Genomic DNA, 17,109 nt, shown 5'->3' on the forward strand with positions numbered 1-17,109 from the left:
AGGATGTCATTGGGTGGGAAAAACAGTGGTATAGGAAAAAAACCGCAAAGTATTTTTTAATTAATATTTTTTGAAAAAAACGTGTTATAGGCTATTCGCGAAGTTCGAACCCACGAAAATCGAGGGAACGCTGTATATCGCTTATTTTGCTTTATGGCAGGCCTTACTTAATCATTTATTTAGTGACTACAAAATTACAATAGCACTAAACAAATAGTATTTACGCTCAGTTCTTGAAGTTATGGCTATTGGCATTCCCCTGCAGTCACATGATATTTTATGACTTCAGGATGTGCACATACTGTCCTATGCGTACACTATGCAGGCCCTGCCACTCTACACTCCATTGTCCCCAGCAACAAAATATGAAGCCATATCCTTCCCAGCTCAACTCCAGCCCTGAAGTAAAAGCGCCACTTGTTTCAGCCCAGCCCTGCCGCTTGCTGCAAAGACCCTGTCACTCTAATATTCACTACTCTGATGAACTTCACCCACTTTTTGCTCCAACTGCCAATGAGGTGTAACCTGTCTGGCCTGCATGAGGCAACTGCTGACTGCGCAAGACCTTCTTGTTTCCTAGGTTGTGGGCAGCTGAGGCAGTTGCAATTCCGTGGCTTGATGCTGGCCTTGGATAATTGCAACTTTACACTATGATACTCAGCCAGGGGCAGCTATGGTTTCTCAAAGGGCCAGGTTTGGCATGCCTTGTCAAGCGTTGAGAGGCATAAGATGGCAATGGTAATTTAGAGGCGGACGGAGTAGCAGAGTATAGGATGCCTCAAGTAGTAGCCACTTGAGTGCCAGCAGCAGCCACTCTTGGCCTGGTTGAACTCATTGCCGGGATTAACAACCCACAAATCTCACTTAATGACAACAACTGAGGCTGCCAGGATCACTGTTGCTAAGCGATGCGGTCACATTACATCGTGTTTTGTGACTGCATTGCTTTGTAACATAAATTCTGTTCCCAATTACTATAGTTATATATTATAATTACTATAGTTAGCCCAGGACTACCTGTTTTTTCCTGTAACTCCTCCTAGGATCTTTATAACATTGGGTCAACTATTCCTATTTAAATAAAGATATTAAAAAGGAAATTTACAGTACATACTTTAATTCTAGCTTTCGCCATTGAATGATCATTTGAGTGATGAGATCAAGATGCTTCCTCAGAGACAGAGCCCGGCTAGCATTCTCTTCCCAATCCTACAAAACAAAGCGATACCTTTCAAGTAAATTGTAGAAGATAATAAAAAAAAACACTATTCTTCGCACACTATCTGTAGTAGCCTTTCTCAGTCAATTGCTTTCCAGTTGTTTGGAATTCTAACAGTGTCGGGAATGCATGAGAGAGGGGATCACTTTATACAGGTCCTCATTTAGCAATTTGCTTCATTTAGTAACCTTCACTAAATGTTGAAAAAAATAACTTTGCGATCAATGCCTGCACTTCTGACTTTCGCAGGTTTGTAAAGCAAAGAAAACTGAAATAAGATTATAAATACAGTTGTGCTTTTAACAATTACTTTGCTCAATGACCAAGTTTCATATCATTGTGTGCAGAAATGTTCAGACTACTTTCCAAGTGAAAAAAGTTTTCAAATTGACCAAACATAAGCACTTCAAATGAAGAATTTTCAGTCCGGGTCAGGGTGACCCGGGAACAGTACAAGTGTGACTTTTTTTTCCAGCAAGAAAGAAACCCCCCACCCCCCAAAAAAAAAATTCTCATAGAGAGAATCCCTGAAATGATGAAAAGTCATGAAATTTCAAGTTTCAGATATGCAGGGAAATTTTTTTACAGGGTCTCAAACTTTGATTTTGGGTCTCACAGACCCGAACAGCACAGCAGGGTTAAAAAAGCTACCTCTTCCCAAGCTGCTTTTGTCTGCAACTTAGTGCTTACCTAAAACTACTAACTGCAATTAAGAAGCTGAGCTGAGATCTTAATTAGATTAGAATTTGGGGTCTAGCTGCATGTCCTGCCTGAAACTGACAAGACCTTAATCAGTTTCACGATGAAAGCTTTTGTTTTATTACTGTTGTATTTGTAAACAATACCTGTGGCAGTTTCTAACCCAATGCTACCTATATTATTAGAACAGCTTCTTACTAATTTTGTTATATATTGACTTATAATAGAAGATCTGACCTGAGATTTGGCTAGCAGAATTTCCAAGCCATTTAGAATCTTTGAAAGAGGGCTGGATAGCGGAAAGCTACAAATTCTGTCCATCACCACCAAGAGCTGCAAATTGAAAAATAAAGATGTTTCTGGCCCAGACATTCTGAAGTGTGAAAATAATATTAATATTTTATAATAATATTATAAAATAATTTACTTATATCTCTAGAAAAGATAACATATTTGTCAGTGATTTAATAGAAATATAAAACTGTAAATGTAAATGCATAGCCAGCATTCAGCAAGTATTAATGATTGTATAAGTCCTTTTCTTTTAAAATAAATAAATGAATGTGCTTACCTGGACAAGTGCGGGGTGTTCTGGCCAATCTTGCAATAGTGCCTTCACTTCTTTATGAAAGTTTTTAAGCAGAACTTGACATTGTTGCATTTGTGGAATATTGGGATGGTGATAAAAGTCATAGGCACCTTCGTTTTTCAAGGCAAGCTCTGAAGTTCCTTTTTCAAAAAATGTGTTCTGCAATATTGTGCTAGCTAAAAGTTGGCTGCCATGAAGATTATCATTTATTTCTGAGCCTAAAGTTGCAGAGATCGAGGGAGGAAGGGGGGGGGGGAGGAAAGTGAAAGAAAATTCCAATAATGAGCAATGATGGTGACAACACAAATGCTGGATGGTCTGCGAGAAAATTTTGGTGGTCTGCAGAAAAATTACTTGCATTTTTTCTATCGCATTAAATACTATTTATCTTTTTAAAAATATAATCATATTAATGGTCTGCGGGATTTAAAAGTATGAATTTATTGGTCCCTGAGGTCCGAAAGGTTGGTGACCCTTGCTTTAAGAAGATGCAACTTTTTTCCATATTAAGTGGAAACCAAAATTGTATAAGTTGTATTCTATAACTTATGACTACAACTGGAACTGGAACCTTGGCCACTGAATGAAGTGGAGTTTTAAAAGGTCTGTGCCAAAATCCAAGCAGGATTTTCAGTCCCAGAACAGAGAAACTTCAAAAACACATTCTAGAGTTGAAAATCCTGCTTGGATTTCAGCATGGACCTTTTTACCAGCTTCTCCGTTGATTTTCTGGGGAAGTCAGCAGATTACAAGCCAGAAGATTACAAATGATCACAGGATTACAGGGCCTTGGCATCTGTTTATAAGCATGAACAGGCTGCCAAGCACCCAGACCACAACCACGTGATTGTGGGAGCACTGCAACAGTTGTAACTTCAGTAACTGGTCTTAGGTTTTTTCATCATAACTTCCAATATTCATTAAATAAATAGTTGTAAGGACTACTTCTGTTTTCTTGCCACAATTACAATGACAGAATAGCTTGACTAAAATCTGGTTAAAAATAATGCAGTACAAATAATACAAACAATACAAATTATTGTTTAATGTACTGTTTATTTGTAGCATGTCGATCCCCTCCATTTCTCTGATTATAACTTACATATTAAGTTTCCTCCGGTGGTAAAATCCATTTTTTTTACTACCGGTTTTGTGGGTATGGCTTGGTGGGCATGACAGGGGAAGGATACTGCAAAATCCCCATTCCTGGGCGAAGTATATTGCAAAGTCTTCATTTCCATCCCACTCTAGGGTCAGCCAAAGGTGGCATTTGTCAGTTCTCTGAACTACTCAAAATTTCCGCTACCGGTTCTCCGAACGTCTCAAAATTTCCATTACTGGTTCTCCAGAATCTGTCAGAACCTGCTGGATTTTACCCCTGGTTTCCTCTCATTTTATCCCAACAATAATCCTGTGAAAAGATTTGTGGTAATGGTTCCCCAACATCATTCAGTGTATTCTAAGATGACCAGCACTTCACGTGACACTCAAGTTTGTTTCAGTGATCAGCATGCTCTACACCAATGGTTCTCAATCCTTCTAATGCCGTGACCCCTTAATACAGTTCCTCATGTTGTGGTGACCCCCAACCACAAGTCTAGTGCCAATTCTCCCAACAGAGCTTTAAGCTGATTGGCGGGAAGGTCAGAGGGACACCTCCACTATAAACGCCTGATTGGTTGTATTGTAAAAATATGTTCCAAGGTGCCAGAATAGAAGGTTTAGTTCCTAACACCATGGGAAATTTGTCTTTTCCCATTGTCTTAGGCAACCCCTGTGAAATGGTCGTTCAACCCCCAAAGGGGTCCCAACCCGCAGGTTGAGAACCACTGTTCTATACAAATAGTTCATGTCCTGGAATCTTCTATAATTTTTCCTCCCCACCAAAAAAAATATGCAAATTGGAGTTCTTAACAACGGACAAAGCAAAGTGCCATCTGAAAGAAAATCTACTGGAATCTTGTACCTTGAGAAAAAAAATCAGAGAAGCCTTACCAATCAAGGGATAAAAGTGGGCGATCAGGGAAACACCAGTCTGGTAGCAGGAAAGAAACAGGCTCAACTGAAGTTTACTTTGATTGGGTGGTATGTTTTGTTGATACCACAAGGTTCGGGCAAAAGAAAGACAAAATTGCTGGTGAACCATCATTACTGTTTTCATTGAGTGATGAGAAAGAAGAGTTTTTTCAGGGAGAGCTGCTTCTTCCAAAACAGATTCTGTTTCCATTTTCCCTTCAAGAGTTTCCTGAGCTGTAATATCTTCAAAGTCCTGTTAAGAGTTTTATTAAAAGATGTGTTTAATGCAAATTGATCACACCCATGTCTTAAGATCAGAAATTGACCGTGCATATTGTATACTTCTATGCAATTAGGTATATATATATAATGGGACACTGTTTTATTTCCCCATGCAAAAAAGAAGCACCACAATGACTTTTCATTAGCTGCCTGCCTACCTTTTCATGAAGGGGGAATTTCCTCCTGAATTCTCTCTCTTCTTCCTCCTCCTCACTCAGGCCACTTCCATGGCTCTTGGTCTTGTATCGATAAAGACTTTTCTTTTGTTCCTCTTCTTCTTGGGCCTGACGCTCTTGCTCGTCCCATTCATTTACAATTACCTGTGAAGTAAGAACAAAAAAAAATACAAAAATATACATATGTCTTGAGTTAAGGCATATGGTGGTACAAGACCTTTTTCATAGAATAGTTTGCGACAAATACATTGTAAGATAACAACAACTTTCCTATTAGAAACATAGAAGACTGACGGCAGAAAAAGACCTCATGGTCCATCTAGTCTGCCCTGTATTTTATCTTACAATGGACTTTAAGAAGCGTCAGATTCGGGTGTCCCACTGTAGGTGCCGGAATGGCTCCGGTAATAAATTGGAACTTTGAGGAATACTTTGATTCCACCCCGAGAGAGTGAGCGCCCGTGAGAGAGAATGCATGCAAACCTTCGTTCCCATTTTAAAATCTTTTAAATTTTAATCCACCCTAATTTGTAAAATACATTTTAATGCATTTTTTTTTAAAATAGCTTAACATTGTTGTCTTTTATTTACCAAACACCCTCAGTCTTCACTACAATTTACATTTCGGAATAAAATCTCTGAGAAAATTAAGATTATTTCCTAGGGTTCTAAAACAAAACAACACTTAGTCCATCTAGTCTGCCCTTATACTATTTCCTGTATTTCATCTTACAATGGATATGTTTATCCCAGGCATGTTTAAATTCAGTTACTGTGGATTTACCAACCACGTCTGCTGGAAGTTTGTTCCAAGGATCTACCACTCTTTCAGTAAAATAATATTTTCTCACGTTGCTTTTCATCTTTCCCCCAACTAACTTCAGATTGTGTCCCCTTGTTCTTGTGTTCACTTTCCTATTAAAAACACTTCCCTCCTGAACCTTATTTAACCCTTTGACATATTTAAATGTTTCGATCATGTCCCCCCTTTTCCTTCTGTCCTCCAGACTATACAGATTGAGTTCATTAAGTCTTTCCTGATACGTTTTATGCTTAAGACCTTCCACCATTCTTGTTAGTTTGAGATGGTTGGCTGTATAAATTCTTTGAATGGATGAATGGATTGCATAGATGCATTGCACTGACAGAAAGACACTGTACCTGAAACAAATGCCTGAAAAGCATCAGAGACTTATGGTCCACTCCTCCCTTGGACAACGCATGGCACTGGAGATATAATAAAGCATTCACCAGCAGCTGCTCCTGGGTAACACACATCTTTTGTGCTTTCTCAGACTCTTCAGCAATGTATTTTAGAGATAACTTCTTCAAGCCACGAAGGATGTCCAGAGACCTCACAGAACACAGTGTATCTGCACGGGAGAGGTATGTAGGGAAAGTGCTACCAATGGAAGGGAACGAAAGAAGAGAGACAACAAGGCTCTCCAGTTTGGCTGGGCTGACAAAGCTGTCAAAGGTGGCCTTATGGACTTCAGAAGCTATCAGCCTCAGGCCGTGCTGCATCTGTAAAATGGCAGCTTGCAGAGGAATGACCACATCGGGGAAGGCGGCATAGTTCTCTGCCAAATGTCTCCGGAATTGATGGTGGGACTGCTGCCAAGCTGCTTCTTCATTTAGCACGTTCTGCACCCCCTGAGACTTGTCTGCCCGGAGAAGCTGCAGAAGGCGAGTCATGAGATCCTGGACTTTTGAAACCTGGGCAATGCTACCAACGTATTGATGAACTTCTTGATATAAGGACTCAAACAAAGGAGTCTGGGGTCGAAAAGCTTGCTTTTGGTCAAGTCTGGCAATCTGATCTTTCAGCTTTTGGATTCTTTGGCATAACAACCTGGAAAAGAAGATGCATAAAGATTTAAATCCTGTTACCAATAGTACTATTAAGGCTACTCAGATCAAATTAAGTATTTCACTGCTATTATTCTTTTTTTAGTATGAAGAACACAGCAGGGTCTCCAGGGGAAAAGCATTTTGTAATTCCCTGACATTTCCCTGTAACTTGCAATCTAATTAAGGCGCGGTCGTAGATGTCATCATACCAAACGGCTAAGCCATTGAGAAATATCGATAGATGAGGAAACAAGTTGTTGCCACAATTATGCTCATTTTTGCTTGACTCTGCCAGGCAGCAAGATCCATTTTTTAATACATGATTTTTCCCTGAGTCTTAAACATTTTAATACAGTTTGGTTTTTTCCTCTGATTTATTCCCTTTTTTTCCACAAATTCCCTGATATTTCCCGAACTGTAGATTTCTCTGATAATTCCCTATTTTTCACATTTGCTGGACACCCTGACACAGACAATTCCTACAGTTTTCTAAAAAAGAAAATATTTTTAAAAACCAATACATCAGATAGAAGAGAATCATATGTAAGTTGCCTCTTATCGCAAATATTTTTCCCTTTTATTCACCAATCAAATGACAATTTAAAGATCCCAGCAATATAAAAAGAATACTGACTTGAACCAAAGGCCAAACTGACTACTTCAGCCAATTACAATCATTCTTTTAAAGGTGGAAATAAGGTGAACATACAAAGTTCCAGAGTAGCATCAGTCAGTTGTACTGATATGTACTGAGTTGTACCTAATATGAGGGTGATCCTGACTACTGACGGGCTCCTCTTCAAGATCTTTCCCTGTACGTAACTGAGTGGACAGTCTATGAGTTTTCCATTCGCATTCCAATTGATGCAGCTGAAAGCAGTACAGAAAAATTGACTTGATTCAAACAGTACTTTACTATTGCTTCAATTAAAGCAAAAACTATTATGATTTGATCAAGAATCCATGAGATAGGCAATCTTTAACAAGACAATTAGACACATCAGATAATCAAAATTGTATCTAAAAATATTATGCTTCTAAATACAAGATCTGTTGAAGAAAAAGAGCTATTGGCTTCAAATTCTGATAGTTTGCATCAAATTTATTTAATTTATTTAATTTATTTAATTAGATTTGTATGCTGCCCCTCTCCGTAGACTCGGGGCGGCTCACAACAGTGATAAAAACAATACATAATGACAAATCTAATAATTAGAATCTAAAATAACAATGGTACATTTAAAAAGTCTAAAAAGCAAGGAACCCCTATATAAAAACATACATACAATCATATCATGCACAAAAACTACATAGGCAGGGGGAGATGTTTCAGTTCCCCCACGCTTGACGACAGAGGTGGGTTTTAAGGAGTTTACGAAAGGCAAGGAGGGTGGGGGCAGTTCTAATCTCTGGAGGGAGCTGATTCCAGAGGGTCGGAGCCGCCGTACAGAACATTCATCCGTTCCCGCATTTTATGAGTAAGGGCAATATTTCAAGTTTTGTATATTTACGTACAACTTTATTCATCCTATATGGATAGTTCAGCCCTTGTGATTACTCAAGTATATATTTTTTGAAAATCAGTTAAGTTCTTTATCTGTATTTCTGATAAGATTAATGTACAGTGAACCCTCGAGTTTCGCGTCCTCAAGGATCGCGAAAGGGCTATTTCGCTAGTTTTCAACCCGGAAGTAAACTCCACCATCTGCGCATGCGTGCCCTTCCACGCATGCGTAGATGGTGGAGTTTCCCCGCCGGGCAGAGGCTTCCCTGGGTCTTCCCCCTCTTGCCCCGGTAAGACCCCAGCGGCGGTGGGCTGGAGCGTGAGCTTGGGGCAGCCTAGCTCCGCTTCCCAGCTGGGAAGCGGAGCCGGCAACAGCGTGGGCGGGCGGGCGGCGCGCGCGAGCTTGGGGCAGCCTAGCTCCGCTTCCCAGCTGGGAAGCGGAGCCGGCAACAGCATGGGCGGGCAGGCGGCGCGCGCGAGCTTGGGGCAGCCTAGCTCCGCTTCCCAGCTGGGAAGCGGAGCCGGCAACAGCGTGGGCGGGCGGGCGGCGCGCGCGAGCTTGGGGCAGCCTAGCTCCGCTTCCCAGCTGGGAAGCGGAGCCGGCAACAGCGTGGGCGGGCGGGCGGCGCGCGCGAGCTTGGGGCAGCCTAGCTCCGCTTCCCAGCTGGGAAGCGGAGCCGGCAACAGCGTGGGCGGGCGGGCGGCGCGCACGAGCTTGGGGCAGCCTAGCTCCCCTTCCCAGCTGGGAAGCGGAGCCGGCAACAGCGTGGGCGGGCGGGCGGCGCGCGCGAGCTTGGGGCAGCCTAGCTCCGCTTCCCAGCTGGGAAGCGGAGCTAGGGTTTCCCCAAGCGCGCGCGCACCCCAGGCGCGAGCAACGGGGTGGGCGGGCGAAGGGCGGGCGGCAGTGGAAGTAAAAACACCATCTGCGCACACGCAGATGGTGTTTTTACTTCCGCATTGCTACTTCGCGAAAAATCGATCATCGCTTGGGGTCCTGGAACGGAACCCTCGCGATGATCGAGGGTTCACTGTACTTGCATGTTAAATGCTATGCTGCTTTCTCTCTCTCTATGATGGCAAGTTTCTCCTGTTAACATCCATTTATTTATGTTATCTATTGCTACAGATTAACTTTTTAATGTTTTGAAATATTGCTGTCATTTTTAATACATCCAACTCACTGCAAGACAAGGAAACATGCATCAGCTCCACGCACTCACCTCTTCTTCTGCATATTTGAGTTTATATTTTCTTTTCACTGCAGGGTCGAACATGGTCTGTGGAAGCCAAAGGTAGATTTGCAGAAGACCTAGATTTACCCAGAGGCTGCCTCGTTGAGCTGCTTCAGGCAAGTTAAGGAGCCCTATTTCCTGTCCACAGAACTGCTGAACACAAGTCAGCCAGAGACAAAGGATCTGTTCGGGCATCATCTCCTGAGCACCAACATCCCGGAGCACTTTGCAAATATACTGAAGGGCCACCAAATCCTTGGAAAACACATTATTGCAGTTTCTGAGATATTCCTCTTGCATCTCTACTGGAATCAAATCTTGAAGGGCCAGAAGTTGCTTATGTAACACCACATACTGAAACCTTGAATCTGTAAGCCTGAGAGAGGGAAAAGAGAGTTGGGGAACAGTGAACATCTAGAGACAAATCCAAGGGAAGAATCAACCGGTCTCCTGCTAACAACAGATGCAAGGGGCATCATCAAAACGTCAAAAAAAAACATATTTAGAGATGCTTCTTTATTAAATCTAAGCAGAGGGGCTTAGATCTGGCCTGTGGAGTCAGCTTGGAGGTCCACGGTGCCTCTGCTGACCAAAATGGGCTGCAGGGGACCTCGCGCAGTTGCCATGCAGCCAGTGTTCAGCCTTTATGGTCTCCTTTAGCACTCTGCCAACCGAAAATGTTCAAGCCACTCTCCCTCGCATTTCCCATTTCAGGAGGCCATGGAGTCTGAAAACAGTGAGCCCCACAGGGAGCCCCATGTGAGGCTCACTATGCCCCGTTTGGCCGACAAATTGCTGCAGGAGGCCATCCAGGATGAAAACAGGACGCAAGGGGAAAGCACGTGAGGCCCCACACACATCCTGTTTTGGCCAGCAGGGTGCTGCAGATGGTGTCCATTCCATTTACCCACCCACCTCGTGGAGAACTACAATGCTGATCTGGCCCTCAAAGAAATTCTATTCTAAGGGATGAAGGACTTAGGGAATGAAAATGAAGGAACAGTCATTTTTAATACCTAAATTCAGCCACAGAAGACAAAGCTGCATTGGTCCACAAAACTTTACTGATATCCCGAAGCTGCTCTGCTTTTTCCAGACACTCTCCCAAGGTCACCCTGGAGGCTAATAGAATAGGAAGAACTGTTGTGTCCCATTGGCTCCACTTGTTGCTGCTAGTTAGAATTTCAGAGAGGCACTTGGAGAAAACTGCTCGATTCAAAATACCCACACCCTAAAATAATAAAAATCAAAATGCATATTTAAAACACTGATAATCATAAAAAAATCGGGAGGTTAAGTCCACAACTTTAAAACTAATTGTAGTCAAGGAGAGCTAACATGCATGGTCAATATCCCAAATGTAGCAAATCCTCTCTGCCTCATACAGTACCTATTTCAAGGAAACTGCTACAATGGAGGGAGGGAGGGAGTCTGTTTCTGATGTCCTAATCATCAATACAGTATATAAATTGGAAAGAGGAGAGAGCATTATTTCGTTGCACTCCCCATTTCTCCCATCAGTGGTTTTCACGGGCCAACCACCCTGAAAAATCACTGGATAGAAGAAAAAGGAACAGCAAGTTGTAGTAAGGATTATTGTTAGAAATGATTTTTACACCCAATGATCAAGAGATAAATGGTGCATTAATTGACTAGGAGCACAAAATAGAAAAATAAGAGTGCTAGACATAACTGGTTTGAAAAATGACCCAGCTGTAAATATATTTTTTTTTAAAGTCTAACAAATACTGCAGCATTCAATGCAAGAAAATGAGGATTCTTTTAATTCCTATAAACTAGTAGCAAGCACATTTCTAATTTGAATCTTCTAGCACAAAAGTAGCAATTTTACACAATAAATTTTTAGTAAAGTGTCTATCTGTAGAAAACTATTTAAAATAAAGGAATCACAAAAATCAGTCCAGTGAGCATGCTCAATAGGGACAGAATGAAAAAGTGCAAAGCATCCCTTGTCAGCCACATCTGCCTCCAGTGGGCGATGCTCATCTCCGTTTCTTGGCCAAGGGAGCCAGGTTTGTCTGAAGACTATTTCCGTGGTCAGGCTATATGCAAAGGAGCATGGAATGAATGCCGTTACCTTCCCACTGAAGTGCTACCTAACCCTATTTATCTACTTGCATGTGCATGCTTTCGAACTGCTAAGTGGGCAGAAGCTGGGGTAAAAAACAGCAGCTCACCCTGTTGCACAGAGCTCAGGTTTCAAAACCCAGCTGTTAAGCTCTCTAGCTGTCAAAATTAGTGTCTTTAATTGATGATCCATTGCATCTCGAGATAGAATAACATGCAGGAAAAATTGTGAAATAGAATATTGGGTGGGATGGATGGGAGGGAAGATGGAATTATCCACAAAAAAGGCATGGGTAACCCAATGTAAAAATACGTACAATATTTTGCAAATATTAAAAAGAGGCTAAGCAAGCTAAGCAATTCTTTATCTAAACTTTTGTTTTGTTATGATAACAAAACTTGTCTAAGCTACTATTAAGATTAGCAAATTATTGCATGTATTATTTGAAAGAATAAACTGCTGTAATTTAACCACGTTTTTGAGAAGGTTGTAGTTTTCCCCACAAACCTGGCTAGAAGAATTCATTAATGAGCTGGATATCATCTTCTCTTCCATAGAGAGTGGCTGCCAAGACAGCCAACGCTCAGGACTTGTAGTTACTGTGCTGCTCCAGAAAGCCTGAAAAGCAGCAACAGCAAGTTCTGACCACAAAAGCGAAATTTCATCAGCAGAGACCTAAAATGAAAGATAAAAAGGCAAAGGTATTAAAGACTTCTAAAATCATATGGGGATTTTAAAAATTAATACTCCAAGCAATTGTGGAAAGTATCTGAAAATGTTATATTTTTGGAGAAAGTGCTCTTATATTCCATTATTGTTCAACACTGAAGGATATAGCCTAAAATAGTATTCTAGGCTTTTATTTAGGCAGATCTAGAATACCACAAACATCCAGAAAATAATTTGTTGCCTCTTTCCCGGGCCTAGACAGAATCTGGTATGGCCATGGTGATATTTAAGGCAATTGTTGCGCTCACAATGATAAAAGCTTAAAGTTTGAAACTAGGGTCCTTTACAAATAGGAAAATAAAACTATCTCACTTAAAGGACAAATACAGACAGGGAAAAAGCATTAGATGGGCTGTTTATGTACAAGTAGTTCTCATGTATGACCACAATTTCAGTCATAAATCAGGATAATAATAAAGCATGGCCATGCCTGATTTTATAATCTTTCTAGCGAACATGGCAATTGTTAAGCAATCCCTTTATTTATTACAGAGCTTTTGTGTTGGACACAAAAAACAGATGATCATTTCTAGCAAAAACATCATAGATGGCAGTAAGCAGATGGCCATATATGTGAGGTGGTTGCCCAAAATGTGGTAATATTTAGTTTGTTTGTTTTTTAACTCTACAATGAGTCTGATTAACACATTTCAAGTTTCTCTTTAGTTCCTATTAAAAAAAGCAATTTATCTACACAGTTAAAGAAGATGAAATAAATTAGTTATGTATTTGAATATCATGCAATCAAGCATTAAAAAGGGGGAAGGAGTTTATTCAGCTTTAAAGTGGTTTTTTTACCTTATAACAGTCTAGTAGGTAATAAAGTCCTTGAAGTTGTTGAGAGGTAGCTGGTGTCAATTTAAGGCAAAAAGCAATAAAGGGTCTTATTTCTGAAAAGGTGCTTAACTGATCACTGTTGCTATTCCTGAAAATAATGAGAAAAACAGCTACCGAATCTTAGCTGTTTGTCCGAACACGCTCATACTAAAGTACAGCAATAATGAAAAAGGTAAAATCCAAGATAAAATTACCAAAATACATCCTATAAGTATATATTCAAGACAATTTGTATGTTCAAAGTTGTTCAAACTGAGTAAATTTCAGGAAATTTTGCCCAGAAATCAATTTTATACGCTATACACTTCAGTTAACAGAATTTAAACTTTAAAAAATATTTATTTATATAACCAAGATTTTTGTAGCAACAGTGGCCTATCAAAACTTGCAACTATGGGTACAAAGTTACAACTTATCCTCCATGTTGTGGCTGTCCCTAGAATCGCATGATCACAATTTAGTTATTTGGTTACTTAAGACTATGGCCCTTTGCTTCCCACAAGCAAAGTGGGAAGAGGTCCCAAGTGGCAGGGTAAGTTTAAGCTCTGGGCAGGTAGAGGATTGACCACTGGCCACTGACTGGCCATGTCTTTGCCCCACTGACCACCACATTGCAACATCCACTGGCATTTGTACAGCCAGTGGATGTTGCCTGTGCACCCACCCTCACACAATGCCTGTGCTCACCTAGCTGTAGTACCCATCCACGCACCTGTTCACATTTGCTCTCGAGCACCCACCTCCACATCTGCCAAGACTTGCCCCACAAGACACACTCATTCACCCCGGCCCGCCCATAGCATACCCCCATAAAAATGGTGTCACCCCACAGCGCAGCATAGTCTCACCACACCGCCATTCTCCTGCACCTGCACTCTGTGAAGTAAGTACAGTGATCCCTCGATTTTCGCGATCTCGATCTTCGCGAAACGCTACACCACGATTTTTCAGAAAATATTAATTAAAAAATACTCCACGTTTTTTTTGCTATACCACGGTTTTTCCCACCCGATGACGTCATACGTCATCACCAAGAGTCACTTCTCAGTCTCTTTCTCTTTCTTTCCTGTCATTCTCTGCTTCAATCATTTTTTCATTTCTCTTTTTTTCTCCCCTTTTTTCTATCATTTCTCTCTCTCTTTCTTCCTCTCTCACACTCTCTTCCTCCCTCTCTTATCTCTTTCTTTCCTTCTCTCTCTTTCCTTCTCTCTCCCCCCCTCCACTTGCCCACGAGAAGAAAAAAAGCAACCTCTGCCGGGCAGCTCCCCTTGTGCCCCCGCTTTGTGCCTGCCTCTTTTGGGGATTTTTTTTTCTTTTCTTTTTTCGCCTTTGGTCTCCCATTAAGCCTGCCGCTTGGCCGCCACCGAGGAGAAGCGCGGGGAGGGCGAGAGAGGGAGATCGTGGCATGCGAGGTCCCTGCAGAGCAGAGGGGGTGGCTGAGGCGGCAGAGGCGTAGCGGCGGCGGTGGCAGGCGAGCTTGGAGCCTTGCTTCGCCTCCTTCGCTGCAATACAAACGAAGGGGTCAGACGCAGCCTCGGTGAGCCAAAGGTTTCTGCGGCTCTGACCCAGAGCAGGAAGGGCTGGTGGGGGCGGCGAATCCACCTCCCCAGCCACCGGCTCCACCATCTGCGCATGCGCGGCCATTGAAAAAAAGGGCACGCATGCGCAGATGGTGTTTTTACTTCCGCACCACTATATCGCGAAAAATCGATTATCGAGAGAGGTCCTGGAACGTAACCCTCGCGATACTCGAGGGATCACTGTATATATTAAATAAAACACTCACCCACCTGCCACCATACTTGTGAGCTGCCTAAGAAAAGACATATTGCGACTGTGAATTGCAACTTCCTGCGGGCTTCCCCATTGACTCTGCTTATTTATTTATTTATTTTATTTATTACTTGGATTTGTATGCCGCCCCTCTCCGAAGACTAGTTGCAAGTCACAGTGATATGATGTTCCTTGAGTAGTAACTCATGATCCTTGATAAATAATAGAAATAGGGACTACTGGGATTGCTATTGCTAAACAATGCAGTCACATGTCATCAGACTTCACAGCTGCATTGCTCAGCAATGGAAATACTTTTCCAATTCCTGCTGTTAAGCAAGGATTACATGTAAACAACGAGACTGCTCAAAAAAATAAAGGGAACACTTAAATAACACATCCTAGATCTGAATGAATGAATTATTCTCATTGAATACTTGGAGTTATATTCTGTTGTTTAAGTGTTCCCTTTATTTTTTTTTGAGCAGTGTATTTTTTTACTAAATCCACAATTAGTTGGTCTCTGAATCAGAGAAAGAACAGAATGCCTGGGAGAATTTCTGCTACATACTTGCCATGGCTTTCTATGACACCTATGTAGTTTGTGTCGTGATAAGCTGTGAACACATGAGATAAAATGCTGAGACCAAATTCAAGCAGATGTGCTTTCCCTCTCATTGTATCATAAAAGTTTGCATTGTGATTTTTTTTTTAATGGGAAAAAAACACAATCCTTGACTACTCTCACAGAAGTGCTAACGACAACGTTTACATTCAAGGCAATACAACTGACTCTCACCTTTTTAAATAAACCTCAACCATGCAATCACAGGTCAGCTTGTACTGCCACAACACAGCCACATACTCCATTGCAGGCCACAATTGTACCCTGTTACACAGCTGAGTTAACAAAGCAGGGTCCAATTGCTGGCTTTCAACAGCTTTTTCTTCATGTAAAGCTCCTCCTTCTTTTAGCTTTGACTGCTGCAGATTCACCAATGTCTGAAATTCATCTATAAGGAAAGAAGGATAATTAAAAATTGTTGTGGTTAGCTCTGGCCCTGCTCCTGCCCCAAGGACTGTGGATGTGGGGGAGACATCCACATGCTGCAGGCCTGTTTTGCCCCCCACCCCACCCCCGGTGGAATCTGCTGATAAAGGCTCCTCTGACCAAGAAGACATGAGTGACAGGGAAGAGGAGAGTGTGGCAGACAGCTCAGAAGGAGATCAATTATCTAGCTCCTCCTTGGATTCAGAACAAGAGTTAATGATACAGCCACGCATGCGGAGAGCGATGCATAGGCAACAACAACTGAGAGATTATTATCAAAGAAAATGAGGCCACCTGTGGTTGGGTGGGGCTGTGGTAATTAGTGAGGCTGCTATAAATAGCAGCCTGTGGGTTTGGCCATTGTGGAGGATTATCTGATCGTTGTGTTTCGTGACTGCTTTACTGACTTTGACATTTTGTGTGCTGATTTTTCCCCGCTTTGAAACTAAACCAGAGCAAAGTGTGTCACTTTGTGAAAGAAGAAGGACTGTGAATTGCCTCACAGTTGCAAGATAAGTATCACAGAACTGATAAGGGACTTGTACAAATTACCAGTTTGTTTGGAGACGAGTACTCTTTGCTATACCAAAAGAGGGCTTGGTTCAAGTGAATTTTCATTATAAAGAACATTGTTTTGAATTTTCAAACGTGTGTGTGTCTGAAATTTGTACCTGTGAATTTTTGGGAGGATTCTACCAGAGAGCCCGACAGAACAAAAAATGGTGCAGCCAAGACATTCTCTTTTTAAAAAATTTAAACAGAAAACATTTTTTGTATAAAAACAGTTACATTGTTACCACACTTTTCTTGCAAGAGATGTAGATTTCAGGACTAATTTACCTGAACAAAACTCTTTCAAATAACTGGCACGGAAGACTAGGCCTTGAGCTTGAAGTAACGCTACTTTTATTTTCCACTCTGTAGTGACTGTTTTCAATATACAGATCTCTTTCTGCCACAGATTGTCTCCAAAGGCAGGCTTCAGCTCTGGGACATGAAGAGCTTTGGAGAGTCTCCTGAGCTGGACAGCAGTTTCCAAGATTTCTTTTTTCTGTACAAGTT

At 41.6% G+C, this 17,109-nt stretch overlaps 1 protein-coding gene across 1 annotated transcript in view; it reads right to left on the reverse strand.

Annotated features, from left to right (window-relative positions):
• Positions 1 to 17,109, reverse strand: part of MDN1 (midasin AAA ATPase 1) — a 136,653-nt gene that overhangs the window by 47,532 nt on the left and 72,012 nt on the right. Inside the window, exons 56-68 of the mRNA XM_070733209.1 lie at positions 16,888 to 17,098; positions 15,796 to 16,009; positions 13,185 to 13,311; positions 12,165 to 12,332; positions 10,585 to 10,799; positions 9,557 to 9,944; positions 7,593 to 7,702; positions 6,143 to 6,833; positions 4,964 to 5,125; positions 4,503 to 4,776; positions 2,490 to 2,725; positions 2,156 to 2,251; positions 1,115 to 1,209 (exon numbers count right to left, since the gene is read on the reverse strand). Coding sequence (XP_070589310.1) covers positions 1,115 to 1,209; positions 2,156 to 2,251; positions 2,490 to 2,725; positions 4,503 to 4,776; positions 4,964 to 5,125; positions 6,143 to 6,833; positions 7,593 to 7,702; positions 9,557 to 9,944; positions 10,585 to 10,799; positions 12,165 to 12,332; positions 13,185 to 13,311; positions 15,796 to 16,009; positions 16,888 to 17,098 — 2,987 coding nt within the window. The remainder of the gene's footprint in view (positions 1 to 1,114; positions 1,210 to 2,155; positions 2,252 to 2,489; positions 2,726 to 4,502; positions 4,777 to 4,963; positions 5,126 to 6,142; positions 6,834 to 7,592; positions 7,703 to 9,556; positions 9,945 to 10,584; positions 10,800 to 12,164; positions 12,333 to 13,184; positions 13,312 to 15,795; positions 16,010 to 16,887; positions 17,099 to 17,109) is intronic.

This window comes from Erythrolamprus reginae, chromosome 1 (assembly GCF_031021105.1).
Source record: "Erythrolamprus reginae isolate rEryReg1 chromosome 1, rEryReg1.hap1, whole genome shotgun sequence".
In the NCBI taxonomy this organism is placed as follows: Eukaryota; Metazoa; Chordata; class Lepidosauria; order Squamata; family Dipsadidae; genus Erythrolamprus; species Erythrolamprus reginae.